Below are 21,632 nucleotides of genomic sequence, written 5' to 3' on the forward strand. Positions count from 1 at the left end.
CTAACAATCTCCCCTTCTCTAGCAATTTTTTTGACAAAATAATGATTACATAAATCTCCTAATATTCTCAAACAGAGTTTACAACTTGTTGATCAATGTCACTCATCTCAACCAAACATCCTATAAATTGATTTTCAATATCTACAACTCATCTAAAAAAATTCTTGAAATCTAGAACATGTAATTTGCATACTCTTAATCAATAAAACATGTGAAAAGCAGTGTGTGGGAAAAAACCAATAAAACAATATAATATGATCACAATCCATCTTGCTTGGAAAAATAGTTATATCTAATTCATCTAGAAAAAAATGGATATCTTCATAAATAAATATTAATACAAGTTATCAATTAGATATCAAAATAATCATTTGAATTTCTCCCTCTTTTTGTTCTAAAATTACTAAAATATAAATTTCTAATCATGTAAGGTTCACTTAGGGCTAATAGAGTGCCAAAGATGCAATTCTTGAGGCAGAGGAGGTGAAATTCCATAGTAGTGTGTGATTTCAAAATTGAGCAAAATTTCAAAATAAATTTTGAAATTAAGTTGAATTTATGAAATCACCATTTCAACTTGAAAATGGTCTTTCAACTCTACCTAGTTGCCTTCTAATGGCCATAACTTATTTGTTTTAGTTTTGATTTGTGCACCATTTGAAATGTTGAACTCTTAAGCTTCAAAACCATATATAGCTTGCCCCAAAAAAAATCTTGGAAAGTGCTTCAAAAATCATGTCAAATTCAAGGTATGTCATATTGTTGAATCTGCCTTATTAGTATTGAATCTCTCTTCAAGCATAATTGATCTTATGCTCTACTTTGGATGAAAGTGACTTTAGCAACTTGTATTCTTTTTCTCTTTCAAACTTGAAATTAAACTCAAAATACATGTTAGATCCATAATTAAGGTTTTAACATCAATTTGAGTTAAGTTGGATGATGTGAGCTTTTTATATTGCATAAATCATATCATATATGTGTCATTAGAGCACATGTTTTGGTTTCAATAAACCCCTTTATGAGTTTAAGGCTTGTGGCTTTATCCATTCTATCTTCCAAAACAAAGAACCTTGGCCTCCATTTTTATAGAGAGAATGTCACCATTGTTACATGTCAAAGTCCAAGTGAGAGGTTATTAGGTAGAAGATTGCAAAGTATTTGAGACCTACATGATCCTCTTCTTCATTTAGATTTTGGTCTAGGAACATCTAGATCAAAGGTATATTTTTTAAGCCCTAGATCTATAGTTTTTGAATTATTATCACTTTTGTTGTGTAGATCTAGTGAACCTAGATAACTAAAGAGCATGCACCTATGATCTAGGGTTATCCATATAGGTTTAGTGCTTAATGCCACCCACCCTTTTAGTTCATTAGTTTAAAGTCAAGAAACAAGAGTGAGTGTTGGGATAGAGTTTGAAATGCACATACATAAAGTTTGAGTCTAATAGATTCTCATGTTCACATATAATTGTTATAATCAAAATGGCACATTTAGAAGATAATGAGATTTTCAATATTACATTTGAAAGGGAAGATCATATATCCTCAAAAATGGGCATAAACACAAACACTCATTCTATGAACCTAGAGAATTACCTTTTTAGGGATCTAAATAATATGAAGAATAAAGGGAACCTAGGTGGCTTAAAGGCCAAGCTACATAAACCAAAAGATGTGGTAAATGTAAGAGTGCATGTCACACAATTTGAAAATGGCCAAAGACGTAATCAAATACAAAATTTGAATAGCAATATCACCTTACAAAATGAGTCCCTCAATTTACATATACAAGTTGACATATCAAATGAGGAGTATCATGCTCATATTCTAGAACATAGTATGACTCGAGTAATAACCTTTATTGTATTTATTTATTTATTTATACTTATTTCACCATTATTTATAATGATTTGAAGTATTTATGTAACTCTCAAATTGTATCTACAAGATCACATATCTTTTTTTCATGAAACTAGATCAACATCGACCATTGATTAGTTTACGTCTTCTGTTTGACAAATCAATTACAATTGTTTACATAGATTATTGTGAAGTTAAACATATAACTTATAAGATATAATTAGCAATTTATGTCCTATATGTAGCATGTGTATCCGCTTCACATTGATATCACTATTGCTACAATGGATTCACAAGCATTTTCTTCCATAAATAAGTCATCCCTAATTATTTTACTCTTATTTAGTAAAGTATGATATTATTGTAATAAATGGATTTATTAATATTATATATTATCCAAAATGAATTTTTTTTTTAAAGTCGAAGCGAATTAGGCCATTGTATTATGCAAACAAATAAGAGCACAAAAAATGGTTTTTTAAAAAGCGCATTTCAATAGTCCCTATGGCAGAATGACATAAATGGAGTGGAATTCAACTCTTAGGGGTGGAATTACCTATGAATAAAGTTAAAGCACTATGTCATAGCAAACTAATATTAAAAAGTCTAAAGGAAGTGTTAAAATATAGCAGGTATTTATAACACCTACTATTGAGTTGATCATATTGTTCCCAAAATAGTGAATTGCTCTAGAGAGTAGTTTTCTATATATAAAAGTGGAATTTAAAAAATGAAAGCAAACACATTGATGTGAAATTGCTTTACATATCACTTTGGAGATCAATGGGAATGAAATTGATAACAATTGATACTCATTCTTCTTCATCAAATCACCTCCTAAACATTGAACTGCTCTAATAAGCAGTTTTAAGACATAACCATATTGGAATTCTTGAAGATTATTTTCATTTCCTTCTATCTTGAACAAATTTAATTCAAAATTGACTCTAATTTATTTATATTACTTTCATAATAATTATTTATTTATAGGTCTCATTTCTTTGGCTAAATATACTTAACTCTCATAAGTTTTAAATTTCATCAAAAACCTCCCTTATTTTGAGTGAGATGGGAGATTAATGAAAAGATAAAAGAGGTATTTGATGAAATTTCAAATCTATGAAGATTAGGTGTATTTAACCAAAATTGCAAGAGTGATTAATGAAATTAATCTCTCTTTTAATTATACTTTATTCTCATTTATTCATACATTTTGTGGCATTTTAATTCATCTCACTTTTTTTCTATTCTTTGATACTATTTGATTATACCTTGAATTTATTTTTTTTTCACCTTCAATAATTTTATTGAAAATTGACTTCTATCACTTCATTATAGCCTAGTCCTATCTCTTTTAAATTTGGTTCAATTAATTCACATGTCTATCTTATTTCGTAGTAGTTAGTTCTATATATTTGTACATTTGTCTCATTGTCTATATGTTCATCCTATTTGTTCATACATCAATCTTATTTATTTCTGTTTTGCTCAATTTCATTGAAATTTGGCTCATTTAATTGTATGTATGTCTCATTTATTCCTGTACGACTCATTTTTAACATCACACCCTAACTAGCTATAAAGATCAATATGAATGGCTTGAATTGTGTTCCAAATATTAATGATGCCCAAGTTGCATAGGTGGATGGTATGGTTTCCAAAAAGTGAGGAGATTTCATCATTCCTATATTGGGTTTTGCTTTTTTAATACTTAATTGAACTAGAAAGCTTATTGTGCGAGAGAGGAAAGCAACGACATCATTTAGGCTCTTGAGATTTTGCTTAAAACATGGATGAGTTCCATATTTTATTGAGGCAAATGAGGGATTATTATTGTTTTTCATGGAGGCAAATGAATGATTATTATTATTATTATTATTACTATTTCATACTTTTAGGGCAAAAAATAACTCATTTAATAATATATGAATGGGTTGTTTCATGTTTTTATTTTGAAAAAAAAAATTAAAAAATAAATGAAATATATCTCTAGTAAGGTATTTGCAATTTGAAACTTGCAAAGAAATTAATTTAGGTAACTTCTTGCTTTTGCATGATGCAAGAATTGAGATTTAATCTTGATTTGTAGGTTTTTTATTTTAAAATATATGTAAAAAGATTAAGACAAAGTAACCAAAATAGAAAAATTATATGCGAAAGTAAAAATTTTTAATGGGACCTTTTTTTTTTGGAAAAAAAAACATAATATATAAAATTACATAAATAGCTTTTATCATAATTATCTTTCTGTTTAAAAGAAAAGTATATAGATTTGACATATTAAGATTTGTTATGATAGAACAAATAATATATTTGTATACACAAAATAATATAATATATTTATTGGTCATTTTCATTTAATTATTTTTATTTTAGCACATTTTGTCAAATTTCTTGCAAAAATTTTTATTGAACGACAACAGTTATATTTTTTTTATTTTCTTAGGTGGCAATTTTGTTTGTTGAAAGTACAAGTTCAAGATTTACGAAAAGATAGTAAGAATTAGATTTCATATGATAATTCCAGCACCCTCATATCATGAACTCAACATCACACCCCAACCAATTGTGAAGATGAATATGCATGGCTTGAATTGAGTTTCAAACATCGATGATGCATATAAGTTGCATGGGTGGATGATATGGTATCTAAAAAATTGGGAGATTCCATCATTCCCATGTTGGGTTTTGCTCTTTTATTACTTGATTGAACTAAAGAACTTACTATGCAAAAGAGGAAAACAATGACATGTTTTGGCTCATGAGAATTTGCTTAAAGCACAGAGGAACTCAACGTCTCACTGAGGAAATGAATTATTACTATTGTTTTTCATTGCGACAAATGAGTGATTATGATTATTTTTTTACTAATATTATTTTTTACCAATTTCTATTTATTTGCTACAACTACAACCCAAAAACCAGAGGATAATAAACAAATACAAATACATTAAAAAAAAAAAAAAAAAAAAAACAACAACAACTTCCCAAATACTAGAACACAATAACATAGCCAAAAAACTCAACAAAAACAAACCAATATTGTTGGAGACTGGTTAAATGACCTGCTACATGACCATACTTAACACTCTCCCTTAAACTAATATATGTAGAAATCAGTTTAGGAATAAAACTTCAACAACTTGCAATGTCCTCCCTTAGACAACATCCTTTGAAGAACAAACTCCAAGTATGCTCCAAAGCTTCACAAAAATGGTAGGCTTGAGGGGCTTAGTCAATATATCTGCAATCTAATCTTCATTTTTATAAAACACCAAATCAATAACACAATCCTTGCATAAATCATGCAGGAAGTAACTTCTCACATCAATATGTTTGCTCTTCCCATGTAGAATTGGGATTTTTTGATAGATTTATTATTGAAAGATTATCACAATAAATTAAAATTGGACCTTGTTGTTAATCATGTATAACTTCAAGTAACCTTTGTAACCAAATAGCTTGACATGAACTTGATGTAGCAATATCAAATTCAACTTCAATAGTTGACAAAGTCACTACCTTTTGCTTTGTGGATGACCATGTGACAACCCCAAAATTGAATATAAACATAGATCCGAAAGCACTCCTTCTATCATCAAGATCTCTAGCATAATCACTATCTGAAAACCCAATCAAACTTGAATTTCCACCATTTTTATACAGAGTTCCAAAATCTATAATGTCTTTCAGATAGCGAAAAATTCTCTTTGCAACTAAGAGATGTACTTCAATTGGATTCTTCATGTATTTACTAATTAAACTAACGACGTGCATATTATCTAGCTTTGTTGATGTCAAATACATAAAACTCTAACAATTTGCTTGTTCAGAGTAGCATCAACCTTTTTTCCTACTCCTTTCTTTGTGAGCTTCAAACCAAGTTCAATTAGAGTGGAAACTAAATTGCAATTCTCCATTTTAAATCTGTCTAGAATTTCCAAAACATTTTTTTTTTTTTTTTTGTGAAGTGAAAACACCATTAGCTAACTGCACTACTTCAATGTCAAGGATATAATGCATCAAACCTAAATCTAACATTTCAAATTCACTCATCATGGATTTCTTGAAATCATTAAGCATGATTCTATCACTACTAGTATAACTGAGATCATCAACATATAAGCACATAATTAAAATTTTCTTATCATTTCTATATTTACTATAGAGCGTATGCTCATAAGGATATTTAAGAAAATCTTCTTTAGCAAAATAAGCATTTATATGACTATGCCAAGCTCTCAGTGCCTATTTTAGTTCATATAATGTTTTCTTTAACTTATATACCTGATTCTCATGACCTTGCTTCACATATCTAGGAGGTTGATTGATGTACACCTCTTTTCCTAATTCTCCATGTAAAATGTCAATTTCACATCCAACTGGTAGATAGACCATAAATTGTGGGCAGCTATTGATAATATTAAACTAATAGTATCAAACCTTGTGATTGGAGCAAACACCTCTTTGTAATCAGCACCATATTCTTATTTGTACCCCTTTGCAACTAAACAGGCTTTATACTTGTCAACTCTTTCATCTTTCTTTAGCTTTGTTTTGTAAACTCATTTAATACCAGTGGATTTTTGCTTTTTTGGAAGTTCAACTAGTTCCCAACTATTGTTTTTCTCTATAAGCCTAATCTCCTCATCCATGGCTTGTTGTCACTTTGAATCTTTGACAGCTTCTTGAAATGTAAAAGGATTATAATCTGCAAATAAAGCAAAGTGAGCAATTTAGTCATCATCATACAAGTCATTTCTCCACTTCCATAATCTATCATCCAAGTCGATTGTTTTCTTAGGCGTAGCTCATTATCAATTGGATCATTTGCTACTTGATTTTCATCAGAGGATTGTATTTGATGATCAATTACATGTTCAGCATTAGAGGATTGCACTTGTGTTTGAATCCTATTTTCATCGCCATCTTCATCAAATGTAGTTGTTGTTTGCTGCTACCTTAGACCATTTTTAGTCTAATTACATGTTTCATCTTCATAAAAAATGGCATCTCTATTGGTCACGATCTTCTTTGTGAGTAGATTGAATAATTTAGGTATATGCTTTGGGAGCTTCACTTATGCCAAGAAAGACACACCTTTCACCCTTATGATCAAGTTTCTTTCTTTTTTCATCTAGAACATGTGCATAAGCAATGCAACCAAAATTCTAAAGTGCTCTACTATTGGTTTTCTCCCACTCCAAGCTTCCTCGGGTTTCATGTTTTGAATAGAAAAAATAAGATTTCTATTCAACACATGAATGCTCCAATTTACTACCTTAGGCTAAAAACTCTTTAGAATGTTCCCTTTTGTTATCAAGCTTCTTACCACATTAAGTATGGTTCTATTTTTTCTCTCTGATACACCATTTTGTTGAGGTGAGTAGGTAGTTGTAAGTTTCCTTCTAATGCCTATCTTATCACAGAGAACTTCAAATTCTTTTGAACAATATTCTTTACCACAATCAGCACACAAAGTTTTGATGGCTCTCCCCGTTTCATTTTCAATATGTGCCTTAAAGCTTTTAAATGCACTAAAGGATTTTTATTTCTCCTGCAAAAAGAAAAACCAAGAAACTATAATCATTAATAAAAGTAATTAAATATCTTTTTCCCTCATTTAAAGTTGGATCATTCAAATCACAAATGACAGAATGAACCAACTTTAGGACATTCTTTGCTCTCTATGACTTTCCTTCTGGGTATTGAGTATGATATTTTTTTTTTTTATAATAACACATTCTTCACAAACTTGAGAAGGAATAGTAATTTAGGGAAGACCTATCACCATATTCTTCCGTTAGAAAGTTGTTAATCCACTAAATTCAAGTGACCATATCAAAAATGCCAAAGTCATGACGAATCAGTCACCTTAGTCTTTAAGTAAGTTTGGACATTTTTTATTTGTAATGAAAATAATCTATTTGAAATCATTTGAACAATCGCTACTACTCTTCTTAAAGGGTAATATATCTCACAAGCTCCTTTCTAAATAGTAATAACATAACCCTTTTCTTGCAATTGACTAGCACTCGACAAGTTACTTTTCAAATCAGGAACATAAGAGACATTAGAAATTGTTTCCACAAAACCATTTTTGGTTTTTATCTTAATGTCACCTTTTTCGACAACCCTCATAGTAAAACAATCACCAAAACTCACATTGGTATTAAAGTCTTCATTTAAATGAGAAAAAAAAAAAAAAAAGACTTACTGCCACACATATGTTTATTGTAGCTTGTGTTCACAAATGAGACACTTGGTTCAATCTTGTTCTCATTCTCATGGAACACTATCAACAAGGTTCCTTCTTCTTTCTACTCTGCAAAATTCGATTTCTGCCACTTCTCTTTGTCTTAGGGTAGCTTGGTATAACATTTAGATTGATAGTGGCTAAGCTTGTGACACTCGTAGCATTCTACCACATCCCTTCCCTCCGCCTTGAAATTATCATTCTTGTAATTGTGATAGTGTCTAATCTATTTCGATGCTGAAGTGGACTAGACCGGCCAATCAGACCGATTCAATCATTAACTAGAAGCCTTTCTGGCCCGGGTAGTAGCCCTTTTAGGTCGTCTATGCTTCGCATCAGATTCAAACCACCATGCTATTGCTGATTCTTTTTGAGCTTTGGCATAAAAAATAATATATGCAACTTTTTTAAACTTTCATTATTTATAAAACTTAAATAAACATAAATATCTAGCTTAACATTTAAAATAATAAAATATATAACTTTTGATATATAGATAAAATTAAATAATATAATTTTTTTTTTCATCTTGAATACTTTCTCACATTTAAATATTATATATGTTATATTTAATAAAATTAAATATATGAATACAATTATATTAATCCTTATTATTGTTTTGTGATAATATAATATCAAATATAAAAAATAAAATATTAATAAATTTTGTAATTATATATATATATATTTCTAATGTCTTGCATCCAATTCAATGACTGATTGGTTCTATATAAATACATTTTCTTAGTGGGACCTTTTTGAAAAAAAACATAACATGTAAAATTACATAAATAGCCTTTTATCATAATTATATTCTCATTTTGCTACGGTAGAACAAATAATGTATTTGTATACGTAAAATAATATAACATATTTTATTTATTTTGTCGAGGAATTTAGAGAATATGAGTTATATGGAAAGTTATAAATGGAAGACTTTCAAGGGAGTATAAAAAATATTAAACTTAGAAGAGTTTTATGCCGTGTTTAAAATTGTAGTTAATTTCTATGTTTAGGGAGAGGAAGAAATAGAAGTAAAAGTAATTATTAAAACTCAATATTTTTTTCTTAGAAATTATATTTATCGATGATTATATAAGATATAAGGATAATTTTAATATTTTTAAAATAAGTAACAATCCGATTGTAAAATCGACTTAAGAAAAAAATATTAGCATTTCAACTTTTTATAAAAAAAAAATACAATTTATGGGTATTCCCCTTTTTAGCCTTTGCTTCATTTTTTTTTAAAAAAAAAAATTTCTACTAAAACCCTAATTTTTTTTATTCCCTTTCTTATTGGACATGAACTACATATTAGTTCCTACCATCTTTTCACACTTAAATAAACTCATTTTGAAAAGTTTAGTGAATTATTTTTTATCATATTTGATAAAATGATTTAAATTAAATTAGAAATAAATCAGTTAGTAATATTCTAATATTAACTTTTTTTTTCTTCAAAATTATATTTTAACAATATTTATAATAGAGGTAAGAATAGTTTAAACATTTTTACCAACTTGAGGGAAAAAAAAATACTAATATTTAAACGTTATAAATCAGAACAATGAAAATGGAATGAAATAGAGTAGAAAAATAAAGCCGAAAATAATGGGTTGCCCAATTAAGAGATGGCTACAGAATCAGTCCCTTCTCTGCCCAAGGAAAAAGAAAAAGAAAATAAAATAAATTTGGGGTTTGGTCACTCCATGTCGTCTAAATGGCCAAACACTTCCTTCCAGTGAGATGAGGATTCTTCTGAAGTCCTAAAAGTCCAGATGTGAGGCTTGTCTTTCTCACGATTTTCCAGAATTTCCTGCATTTCAAACATCAGGTCTGTTACCTCCAGGATCCAGCAAAAGACATAACCAAGAGCTACAAAATGAAGCAACTGTGAAGTAAAAATATCGATGACAATGGCCATTCTCTGCCACAGTTGAAGTGAATGTATCTTATTCAGCTACAATTTGGAAACCACTGCCATCATCAGGTAAATGCCTGGGGTTTTCTCAGGTGACCAAAATGTTGGAAACCACTGCAGTGGTCGTGGTTGGCTCCCTCCTTTCCGAGAGAAACTAGAGGGTACTACTTGAGACACAGAACTCAGGGATATGCACCCTATGCATCTCAATGATGGACCTGACTTTTCATCACCTAGTTGGAATATTAAAGGTCTAGGTGAGATGGCTGGAGCTGGAGGCTTCTTTGGGTGGTTATGGATACTCAGACAAGGCTTGTGCCAAACCTGCTTTGACCAGATTAAGAAGAAAGATGAATCTCCTGTGTCCTCTGGTCACGTGTAAGATTCATCAGAAGTTCAGAATGCGCATTCTCTTACAACAGGCTGATTTTTTGGTGTTGTTAATAGACTGAGCATATAGGCCTGAGATCCTGGCTCACAAGGTTTGCATATGCTGAGTGTTGCTTTAGGGCATTGTGCAACTCAGCTAGCTTCTCCTAAACATAAGGCCCAAATGGCCAAAATCATGGAGCCCAATATCCATGACGCCAAGCAAATTCTCAAAGGGAAGCTCTCTTTTATCTTTTTAATCTTCACAGCCACTGCTCTGCCGTGACAAACAAAAAAGAGAATACAACAATATTTGGATTATCCTATCAAATCCTCAAAGACCTCCTCTGAAAAAGATCTCTCTCAAGCACCTTGCCTCCTCCCTTTGAATAGACTCTAAACACATCTCATTGAAACTAGGTCCCCAATCTCCCGTTTCTAATAGGAGATTCTTAAAAGCATTTAAACCCCCCCCCCCCCCCCCCCCCCCCCCCCCCCCCCCCCCCCCCCGGTCTCCCCCGTCTCTCTCTCTCTCTCCATTTCAGAATCTTCTGAGGGCCTTACCCATTCACCTCAAGCAATTTTTTTTCTAACAAAGCCCACTTGCTGAATTCTTCGGCATCCTTTTTCCAAGCCCCCACTTCCTCTGTTGATAGGATTGCTTCTTTCTCTTTAAGCCTCAATAACCAATTGGGCTAAAACTTTTTATTTCCTAGAAGCCCCTTCCCAAATACCTTTTTGTTCCACGCTTTTAAATCTCTTTTTAGAGCTTTTAACTTGCAGGCAAGAATGAAGCTGAACAATCCCCTGAAGTTATAACTCATCCACCACAATTTTACTGCTCTTTAAACTCTTCCATTTTTAGCCACCTATTTTCAAATCTGAAGGTGTTTTTCCTTTTCTCATCCCTCCTTCATCCGACAAAATAAGAGAGTGATCAGAAACTAGACTCTGAAAACTCTGAAAACAACTTTGCAACAAATTACTAAAATGGTTCTCCCAATCTCTCAATACCAGGAAGCTATCCAATCTTCATGAAAGTTGATTATCCATGCCTCCACTCCACGCATATGGACCCCCTATTAGATAAGAATGCACAAATTCAACTCCCCTATCACCTCATAAAAGCATCTCACAACTGAAGACAGCCTTACACAATTCCTTCTTTCCCGCATGTTTCTGACTACAATAAAATCAATCCCCTTTTTAACACCAATCACATAGCCCTTTGATATTCCCCAACTTTCCCAGAACTTTTCTCAGTCTCTCCCCTGAGTTGGCCAGTAAACCTTGGTGAACACCCATGTAAAATTATCCTCAACAATTTCAGAATCAACATGATACTGAAAACACTCCTTTTTCCATTTCAATCAATTCAAAATGATGTCCTGTTACCCTAAAAAAACTACAACACAACCTGCTCCTCCCCTAGCTTCCATAGCACCCCACCCTAAGAACCCACCTATCCTAAGCTCTTGACCAAGTTCAGGATCATCTCGTGCACCTTGGTTTCTTACAAACACACTAAGTCTGCTTTTTTCATTTTGATAAGATACTTCATTATTTTTCGTTTCTTCTCGTCATTTAACCCTCTGACATTCCAAGATAGGATTTTAAGCTTCATTGACCAACTGATACTATCTCCCTCTCATTCTTGATGGCACCATTCACTTTCTTTGGTCCACCGATGTAATTCACTGAGCTTTCCAGCTTACAAAGCACTCTTGTAGTTGTGGACACATTGGTGGATTTCCTTCTCTTTGCTGAACCCAAAGTCGGAGCCCCTCTTCTTGACTCCATTCTCCTAAGCAGGGCTAGGATCTCCTTTTCGAACCCAGTCTCTGGCATTGCCACAAATCTGCTAGAGAAGCAACCAATTGCTATTTTGAACCACCCGGAATCAGAAAAGGTCATGTCATCATGGCTAACTTCAAGATTTCCTTCTGCAAAAGCAAACTTTCCCCTTATCCCCACATCCACCCAGCCTGCCAGGTCCCTCTTAACATTTTCTGGAAACTCCATCATCCTCCCATCTTGTAAAATCACCTTCAACAGACCTCTCTCCCATACAATGACCATCACCATGGATTCCACCTATCTAGAAACTTCCCTTGACCTCCCTTTCTATCAGTTCCACTGAACCAGGATCCCCCTGAGAGAAAGGAGAAGAAGCCCCAACCCTAAAGAAAAAATTTAGGGAGAAGAACCTGGATTCGTATCCACTTCCAAGGACGAAGATTGATCTTGAGCAGCAGAAGCTTCTGGAGACGCCTCTTAACTTCACATTGCTTCGACGAGGGCTTTGAATTGACTTTGAGGCTCCTTTGCAGAGTGTACCAGAGAGGGCCTTCATCTAGATGGGTATTCTTATGCCTCAGCAACTTAGAAGGTTCAGGGCCCTTCTTGGCCCGACCCATAGCTACAAGCACCTGCTTCTCCTCACAATTTTTTCAAGCATGAAGCTTGATTTCCTAAATTCCAAACAGATGCTATAAATGTCATGGTTTCCTTTTCTTTAACAAATTATTCCAATTAATTTTCAAATTCAAAGCATCCACTGTCAAAACCCATACAGAACTCCCAACTTGTTACCATGCTGACAACACAAAGTAAATAGCATGAAGTAATGCTGTTAGGGGAAAGCAACAGCTACCAATTTTCTTGGTGACAATATTGAAACTATTCCTTTTACGATGCAATTCCTTGTGGCCACTCCCAACCACCAGTTTCTGCCACATATGTGCAGAGGTAAAGGTTGAGGTAGAACCATAAAAGAAAGAGAACCAAGGAAAATATCGAATTAGAACTCTACCATGAAGTTAACCACAAGGAAAAAGGGAGGTTCCCAAATTGGAATCTAGATCAACATGAAATGGAGGCCAGAAAAATTTCTACTGCCGGAGCATTTATTGTTTTCAAACCTAAACAACCAAGAATTAAGAAATGGATCAAGATAATTAATCCATGCAAACATTTTTCTAGATTCCTTATTTCTAAGATTGTAGGTAGCCTTAACACAATGAGAGAAACAGAAAAAAAAAAAAAAAAACCTATGTTTTAAAGTAAATTAAGTTTAACAACCCACCTGCACCTCAGAAGATCGTTTTGTTTTCAGACTTAAACAGTCAAGAAGAGAACTCCATTTATCAGCGCAGTTATCAAGAACGCCGAGCCGATAATACTGCTGCATTTGATGAACTGGAGCTGTCAGAAGATAAATGCTCATCAACTTTATTGCTAAAAGCATATGCAAGGGAACAAATAATAGGCCAGAAAAGAGAGTTAGAAACAGTCAAAAGAACAGCACAGCATTCCAAAAAACCAGAACAGGCCAACGCACTGCACACATCCCCTGTTTTTCTTACCAAAATGCTCTTGAATGTGGTTCCCATTTAAAAACACTATAACACAAATGGAAGTTTCTCAAGAGAATACCAAGGGGGACATTCTTTTACAAAGTAATATCAACTGAATATTCAGAAAATGCAAAGGTAACTAGACAGCCCAATTGGATGTGCTTCAATAAAATTGTAGTATCTTTGATTTTAGTTCTACAAATTGCTGTAACTGCCAAGGCTTTTCACATTCCTTGATACATATAGCGACCACTCTCTTTCATGTACATGCATTAAATTCCAAACTTGCTAGCTTGTTCTCATTCTACCTTGTCAGGCATTCAATTACCACTTCAGATTATAGGAGATGAATATTCTTCAACTGATCAGTATGTATCCTTCTTCCCGAAGGAGGAAAGAGTATTTACTTAGACCAGTAACTCTATTTCATAGAGGACATATATGAAGATGCCTTGTCCCTTTATAGCAAAATCTAATAAACCTTTAATTACTATGAACTTGTCAACTGCCTATATAAATTACAAGTGTACCATGATAACACCATCAAAATTGGTTTTTACAAAATAATTCTAGTTACTTGTGAGATCAGGGATTGACCATAAGGCATTAATACATGTATATGACTAGAAATATGCATCCACACATAATAATGCTAAAAGTCCCCAGTAAGTCTATATCCAAACAAGGGGCTTGATAGAGCTAACTACTTTAAAGATTAGCTAATAAAGACAAACCAGAAAACGGTGGTTAAGGGCATGAAAGAAAAAAACCATAAAAGCATGCAAAATAAGAAAAGCAGGCGAAACATGTTTTCCTTGTACAGTCATGACTTATCTTCTTAGTGATTTCCAGGTACCCCATAATTTTTTTCTCCCTTTCTGGAGAGGTGGGGTTCACCTTACAAAAGGCTGCAAAAGTGTTATTTATGGAATAATTTGAGGAAATGATTTGTGTTGAAGTATTATTCAGTAGAAAATTGTGGCAAAGGACATTACTTCTCATGTTAGATAATTAGCAACAGTTGGATCTGGGAACAATTTTGCGTACAAAACCTATTCTTCACTCTTTCAATTCTCAAATTTTCATTATTTTTACTTGTTATTTTTGGAGATAATGGTAGTGGTTGGCAATAGATCATCCAGTTTCTAACTTCTTTGTAGTTTAATTGTGCATTGCCTTAAGTTTATATTAAGAATTGCTAAAAGTAGACATTCATGCTGCTTTATTTCTGGTACAAGAGCTAGGGTTTCCACAAGAACCACAACATACTTAATATTAGAGGGAGGATTAGACCTGCAAACAGCCTAGGACCAAAGAATCTATGAGAATATATGACTCATGCAAATTGTTTCTTATGGAAGAATGATGTGAGCCTAATACTGAGCAGGATGACGAGTCCAAGAGTATGTGATGTTAACAGAAAATATAGCATTAGATGGAGCAAACCAGAAGACAAAATTCATGCATCCAAGATCCAACTGAACCTAAATAGGTGAAACAAGAAATTGAGTTGAATTTTAAGTCCAATTCCCACTTGATTGAATCCCAAATTTTGGGATCCCAAATGGGTACAATACGTATTTCTACACACAGAGAGGAGCTTCAAGACTCTTCACTTTTTTTCCTCTCCTTACAGTGTTCCAAAAGTTGTCTTTTAATTAGGGTTAAACACGAGGAGAAGATGGTGCCACATGATTTTTCAGACACTCTGGAAAGAGGGGCAATGTAATGTTCTAAGACATCTGCATCTCCACTCTGAATTCAAAAGACTCAAAGCATTGTACCGAGCAGAATTTTTCTTTTGAGACCCCTATATTGCAAACTTCTTCTGTTCCCCTCCAATCTGATGTTTTTCCTATATCTCAGTGCAAACCACATGTACCGAGCAATTTCTACACATTTTTCTTCTTCATTAATAAATTCTAAGCACCAAAATCAAAGTTTCCTAAACCCAAAACACCAAAAAACGAACCTTAATCTTCTACATTGCAGGATTTCATGGCAAATATTAATGCCCCAATCCACCCAATTGGGAGAAGCCTAAAATACAAACAACAACAACGACAACTGCATTACTAAAATACTCCACTCTTGATTCTGAAACCAACAGAATAACATTCAACATCAAAATTTAACAAAAGAAGTATCAAATTCTTCGATTGCAATCCTAAGATTTCACCCATTCTAAATTGTTCAATTCCATACATGACTTCCAATAATAGCAAAAACCCAACATTACCAAAACCCTATCATTCTCACAAATCAATTAAAGAAAACAGGATCGAAATTTTCAACTGTGAATACAAATGTTGATGTGGAAATGAAAGTAAAGAACGAACTGAAGTGAGACGATTTATGGAAATAAAAAGTAAAAAAGCATACAGTAACAAAACCAGAGATTGTCGATGCAGGTCTTGCAGGACAGGCGCCTCTTAGGAACGGTGGCGGCTTGGCCCTCGCCCTCCGAAGTCATGGCTATGCCGGTCGTTCCACAGAGGAGGATGCTACGGCGTCGTTTTCTGGCATACGCTGTCGTTTTGAACTCCTTCACTCTTATTTAACTGCGGCTTTTCCCATATAAATTGGGCCGTTGGATTTTTTATCCATTGCCGTCTCACGTGGCACGTCACCGTAAAGTATCCCTCCGTTTGGCTTGAAAGTAAAATTTGTCTCTCGATTTTATTTTATTTTTTTAAATCAAAACAATTTGTTAAAAAAAACATTTTTTTTTTCAATGATTTTAATTAAGAGTTTAAGGCTAGTAAAAAATAAATTTTCATAGTTGAAATGTGTTTGACTACGTAATTGAATGAAAAATAGTGTTTCAATCACCTTAAGATCATGTTTGGTATTCGAGAATGAAAATTAAGAATATATATCTCATTCTTTTTTTTTTCATTGTCATGTTTAAATAATCCAAGTAAGTACGAAAATGGAATTAAAAATACTTCGATGAAGATGAAATCTTGTTTATAAATAGGATTTCAAATGGTCTTTAAGAAGAGATATTTTAAAACATTTTTCAAAAAATAAAAAACTATTGGATAAGTGGTTTTTAAAAATAATTTTTTTATTTTGATTTTATAAAAAATTTTAAATTCAATTTATATAATATAAACCAAATTTAATTCATATCTTATTAAAATAAAAATAATTTTTTTTATTAAAAATGTATATTTTTAATAAAATATGAATAGTAATATATAATAAAATCATAAATTATATATTTTAAAAAAATATTATAAAAAAAAATATAAATATTAAAATCCTCGTAAGCATAATTGATTTATTTTGTTAAAAAACAATAATTTAAAATTAATAATTACTATTAATATTGTATTCTAAATGAATTTAAAAACAAATAAAGTTTAATTTTTTAAGGTATACGTAACCTAAGTTTTTCTGAAATTTTTTAGTTGGATTATAATTAATTATTTAGTTGTTTGAATTTCAAATTATTCTTAAAAATTAAAATATTTATTAAAGAATTAAAAGTGTTAATTATGTGTTTGTGTGCATAAATTTTGTAAAGTCTTACAAAACAAGGAAAATAATAGAAAAAAATTATACAAATAAAACTTTTGTACTAAAAATAATTGTGGAGTATAGATTTAGTGATAATATTTTTTACAAAAGATTTTTTTTTTTCTCTAAATCATTTACTTTGATCACAATTTGAAAGAAAACAATGAAAACACTTTCTTTGTTTTGAAGATTAATCGAAGGTTTAGAATAATTTATTTCTAAATGACTTTATTGAAAGACAAAAAACATATGTATAGCACTTTGATTTCTCCAACTTGTAAGAAAATTTTATGAAGTCTTTTTTTCTTTGTAAAATCTTTTTTCCTATATGAAGTTGTTTTCACTCTCCTCCCCTCAAAAGAAGTCACACGTATTTATAAGTAAAGTTAAAGAATTCAATTTAAAATTCCCATAATTTGATGGGTTAATTAGTACTTTAATTGTTTGATTTGATTCCTTTTTGAAGACTTAATTTCATAGCAATTAAATTTCATCACATATAACCTTTTGAGTTGAGTTGCATGCCACATGTTTGATGGGTAGAACCTATCACTTATCAAACCCAAAATTTGTTGAACTACACTGTTACAATTTTGAAATCCAATTTAATGATAATTTAATTCATTAAATTTTTTTTATGTGTTTCATTTAATTTAAAATCAATTTATTGAGAAAATTCGTAAAATATAATTATGTGTACAAGAGAAACAATAAAGTCATAACTATATATTTAATGAATCTTTTATTTTGCACTTATTCATTTAATTGTCTATTACTTTTTTTTGCGATTATATATACTTTTTAGTTTTAAATTACTTATTGTATTAATAAATCCAATAAAAGTCTCGCTTAATTTGAAATTCACTAGTGAGAAAAAAAATGATTTGATGAAAAAGAAAAGCAATAGAGTACCAATTTTTGCATCCATAAATTTTTGGTATTTATTGGTTCATTATTTGAGTTTTAAATTATTTTTAAAAATTACTAGACTTATTAGTAAATCCAACATAATATGTTTTGTTTAATTTGAAGCTTATTTACCTAGAGAAAAAATTCACAAAATTATGATTATATAAAGGAAATTAACAGTCATTCAAAATGGATTTAGGTCAGTGACTTTTTACTATTAATTCGATCGGTTTTGAGCTACATAACTTTCTAATACTAGTTGAATCGGTTTTGAATTTTAAATTATTTTTAAAAATTATTAAATATTTTGTATTAAGCATTGCATGGTTTTGAACCTATTTGTTTAACAAAAAAATCAAATAGAGAGCATTATATTATATACATATATATATATATTAAATGTCTCTCTCGCCTTGATTAAAAGACAATCATTTCATTTCCTTTTTTTTTTGGGAAAGTTATGCTTTGAGCTTCCCCTCCCAATATAATAGCATTTTCAAAACCCAATAATGGGAAATATGATAATCAACTTCTAATATGAAAAGTATTATCATTTTTGTGCACTCTGAGTCGGCTCCATCTTCTGTGCCCAAATTGCCCCTCCATTTCTCCAACTCAACATCATCTCAACCTTCATGTCACTCTCTCTCACTTGGAAGCTTTCTCTCATCTTTCTTCACTTCCAACAACCTAAAATTTCTCTCATTTAAGTTCAGAAACCCAAATCCAAAACTCCAAGGCAGTGTCAAAACGCACTTGAAAGTCCAAGAGAATTCGGGAAAAACGAAATGGAGATCAAGTGGACAGAGTAGGTACCCAAAAATCGAAACCCTAACCTCCAAATGAGTCCTAAACTCACAAATCTGTGTCCAAGATAGTTCTATCGGCAAGAAATAGCACCAAACATCTCAACTAGACCACTGGATCAGCAAAGCCCTTGAAGAACCAAAGGAAACAGTGTAGAAAAATGAAGCGCGTGAGACTCTCGAAGTATTGGGTCCCAACGAACCAATCGACCGATCCTTGACCAGTCCTCGATCGGGAAGAAAAGTCTACTAGAAGAGATAGAATGTTTGTTCCATCTTTCGATCAAACTTCGACTAATCACCTTTGGTATTTTGGTGACAGTACCTTAGGTACTACCTTAATAGCCCTTAGGTACTACCTTAATCTACTTTAGGTACTACCTTAACCAACCTTAGGTACTACCTTAGTTAAACTTGTGTACTACTTGTGTGAAGGTTCAGAACTTCATTTGTGGATATTACTTACTTCATTTGTGACCCTTAGAGCATGTCATTATGTGATTAATTAGTGTGGTCAATTGGTTCACCTTTTGTATTTTGGTGACTGAACTTTAAGTACTACCATAATAGCCCTTACGTACTACTTTAATCTATCTTAGGTACTACCTTAACCAACCTTAGATACTACCTTAGTAAAACTTGGGTACTACCTATCTAAAGCATCGGAACTTCATTTGTGGATATTACTTACTTCATTTATGACCCTTAGAGCATGTTATCATGTGATTAATTAATGTGATCAATTGGTTCACCTTTGGTATTTTGGTGAATGTACCTTATGTATTATCTCAATAGCCCTTAAGTACTATCTTAATCTATCTTAGGTACTACCTTAACCAACCTTAAGTACTACCTTAGAAAAACTTGGGTACTACCTATCTAAAGCATCGGAACTTTATTTGTGGATTTTACTTACGTCATTTGTGACCTTTAGAGCATGTTATTATATGATTAATTAGTGTGGTAGGTAGTACCCAAGTTTTACTAAGGTCGGTTAAGTCAGTACTTAAAGTAAATTAAGATGGTACCTAAGGCTTATTAAGGTAGTACCTAAGGTACAATCACCAAAATACCAAAGGTGAACCAATTGACCACACTAATTAATTACATATTAGCATGCTCTAAGGGTCATAAATGAAGTAAGTAATATCTACAAATGAAGTTCCGAGTTTTTCACACAAGTAGTACGTAAGTTTAACTAAGATAGTACCTAAGGTCAATGAAAGTAGTACTTAAAGTAGATTAAGCTAGTACCTAAGGATTATTAAAGTAGTACCTAAGGTATAGTCACCAAAATACCAAAGGTAATCGGTTGATATCCGATCGAAAGATGGAACAAACATTCTCTCTCTTCCGATAGACTTTTCTTCCCGATTGAGGACCAATTGACCGATTTGTCAAGACCCAATACTTTAAGAGTCTCCCGTGCTTCATTTTCTACATTGTTTTCTTTGGTTCTTCAAGGGTTTTGTCGATTCAATGGTCTAGGAGAGATGTTTGGTACTATTTCTTGTTGATAGAGCTATCTTGGACATAGTTTGCGAGTTTAAGACGCATTTGGAGGTTAGGGTTTCGATTTTTGGGTACCTACTCTCTCACCCTAAGCTCATTTTTGTTTTTATCAGATTCTCTTGAACTTCCAAGGTGCGTTTTGACACGCCTTGAAGTTTTGGATTTGAGTTTTTGAATTGAAATGAAAGAAATTTTGGATTGTCGGAAGTGAAGAAAGATGAGAAAAAGTTTCCAAATGAGAGAGGGTGACATGGAGGTTGGGATGATACTGAGTTGGAAAAACGAAGGGACAATTTGAGCACAAAAGATGGAACAGACTCAAAGTGCACAAAAATAATAATACTTTTCATATTAAAAGATGATTCTCATATTTCCCATTGTTGGGTTTTGAAAATGCTATTATGTTGGGATGGGAAGCCCAAAGCACAACTTTCGCCTTTTTATTTATTTAATTTATCATATGAAGAATGACTAAATTAACATCATGTAATTTTTTTTTTCCATTTTTCAAAAATAAAAAATGAAAGTAACATAGGAAAACATTTTTTTGGCTTTATGGTTTTTAGAAATGCATAAAATATGTTAATAATTTAACAAATATCCTTTACCATTTACATATTATTGATAGTCTAGATCTTCAAAGAAGTAGCTCACAATATATATGAAGTCCTGATATATAAGGTAAACAAAACACCTAGTGAGGCTACAAATCACATCATTCTAAATATTAATATTAGGATATCATATTCAAAGTTTTAAAACGCGTGCATAAAGTGCCCTTGGGCTCAAAACCCAACCACTTCATACCTATAATGTCTTGCTTGGCAAGACATGGGCTCCCCTTATCTGTTTTTCTTTTCATTTTTAAACACTCTTATTCTTGAAATTTTTAATTATATATTGAAATTTATATAATTTTATTACCTTTTTTTTTAAATGTCATTTTTAAATATTTAAAATCTTAAATTTTTTACTGACCGGATTAAATTTTGAATCATATTTTATAAAATTGATATGCATACTTAGATTATGTTTCACTTCGCTTTAGCACGCACCTTATGTTACGCCTTGCGCCTTTTCAAACTATGATCATATTAAACCATCAATTAT

At 31.9% G+C, this 21,632-nt stretch overlaps 1 protein-coding gene across 1 annotated transcript; it reads right to left on the bottom strand.

Annotated features, from left to right (window-relative positions):
- Positions 1–9,644: 9,644 nt before the first annotated feature.
- LOC117926268 (uncharacterized protein C227.17c) lies at positions 9,645–16,319 on the bottom strand. The gene is made up of 3 exons (XM_034845354.1): positions 16,153–16,319; positions 13,500–13,618; positions 9,645–9,940 (listed from the first exon to the last, which is right to left on the bottom strand). Exons 1-3 carry the CDS (start codon positions 16,241–16,243, stop codon positions 9,827–9,829), a joined length of 324 nt encoding a protein of 107 aa, XP_034701245.1. The 5' UTR covers positions 16,244–16,319; the 3' UTR covers positions 9,645–9,826.
- Positions 16,320–21,632: the final 5,313 nt, after the last annotated feature.

The sequence above is a fragment of the Vitis riparia genome, chromosome 12 (assembly GCF_004353265.1).
Source record: "Vitis riparia cultivar Riparia Gloire de Montpellier isolate 1030 chromosome 12, EGFV_Vit.rip_1.0, whole genome shotgun sequence".
In the NCBI taxonomy this organism is placed as follows: Eukaryota; Viridiplantae; Streptophyta; class Magnoliopsida; order Vitales; family Vitaceae; genus Vitis; species Vitis riparia.

Coding starts and splice junctions, on each gene's coding strand:
- LOC117926268 (XM_034845354.1), bottom strand. CDS start 16,243: ATGACTTCGGAGGGCGAGGGCCAAGCCGCCACCGTTCCTAAGAGGCGC. Junction 13,619..16,152: donor CAATCTCTGGTTTTGTTACT/GTATGCTTTTTT, acceptor ATCTTCTGACAG/CTCCAGTTCATCAAATGCAG. Junction 9,941..13,499: donor AACGATCTTCTGAGGTGCAG/GTGGGTTGTTAA, acceptor TTTGAAATGCAG/GAAATTCTGGAAAATCGTGA.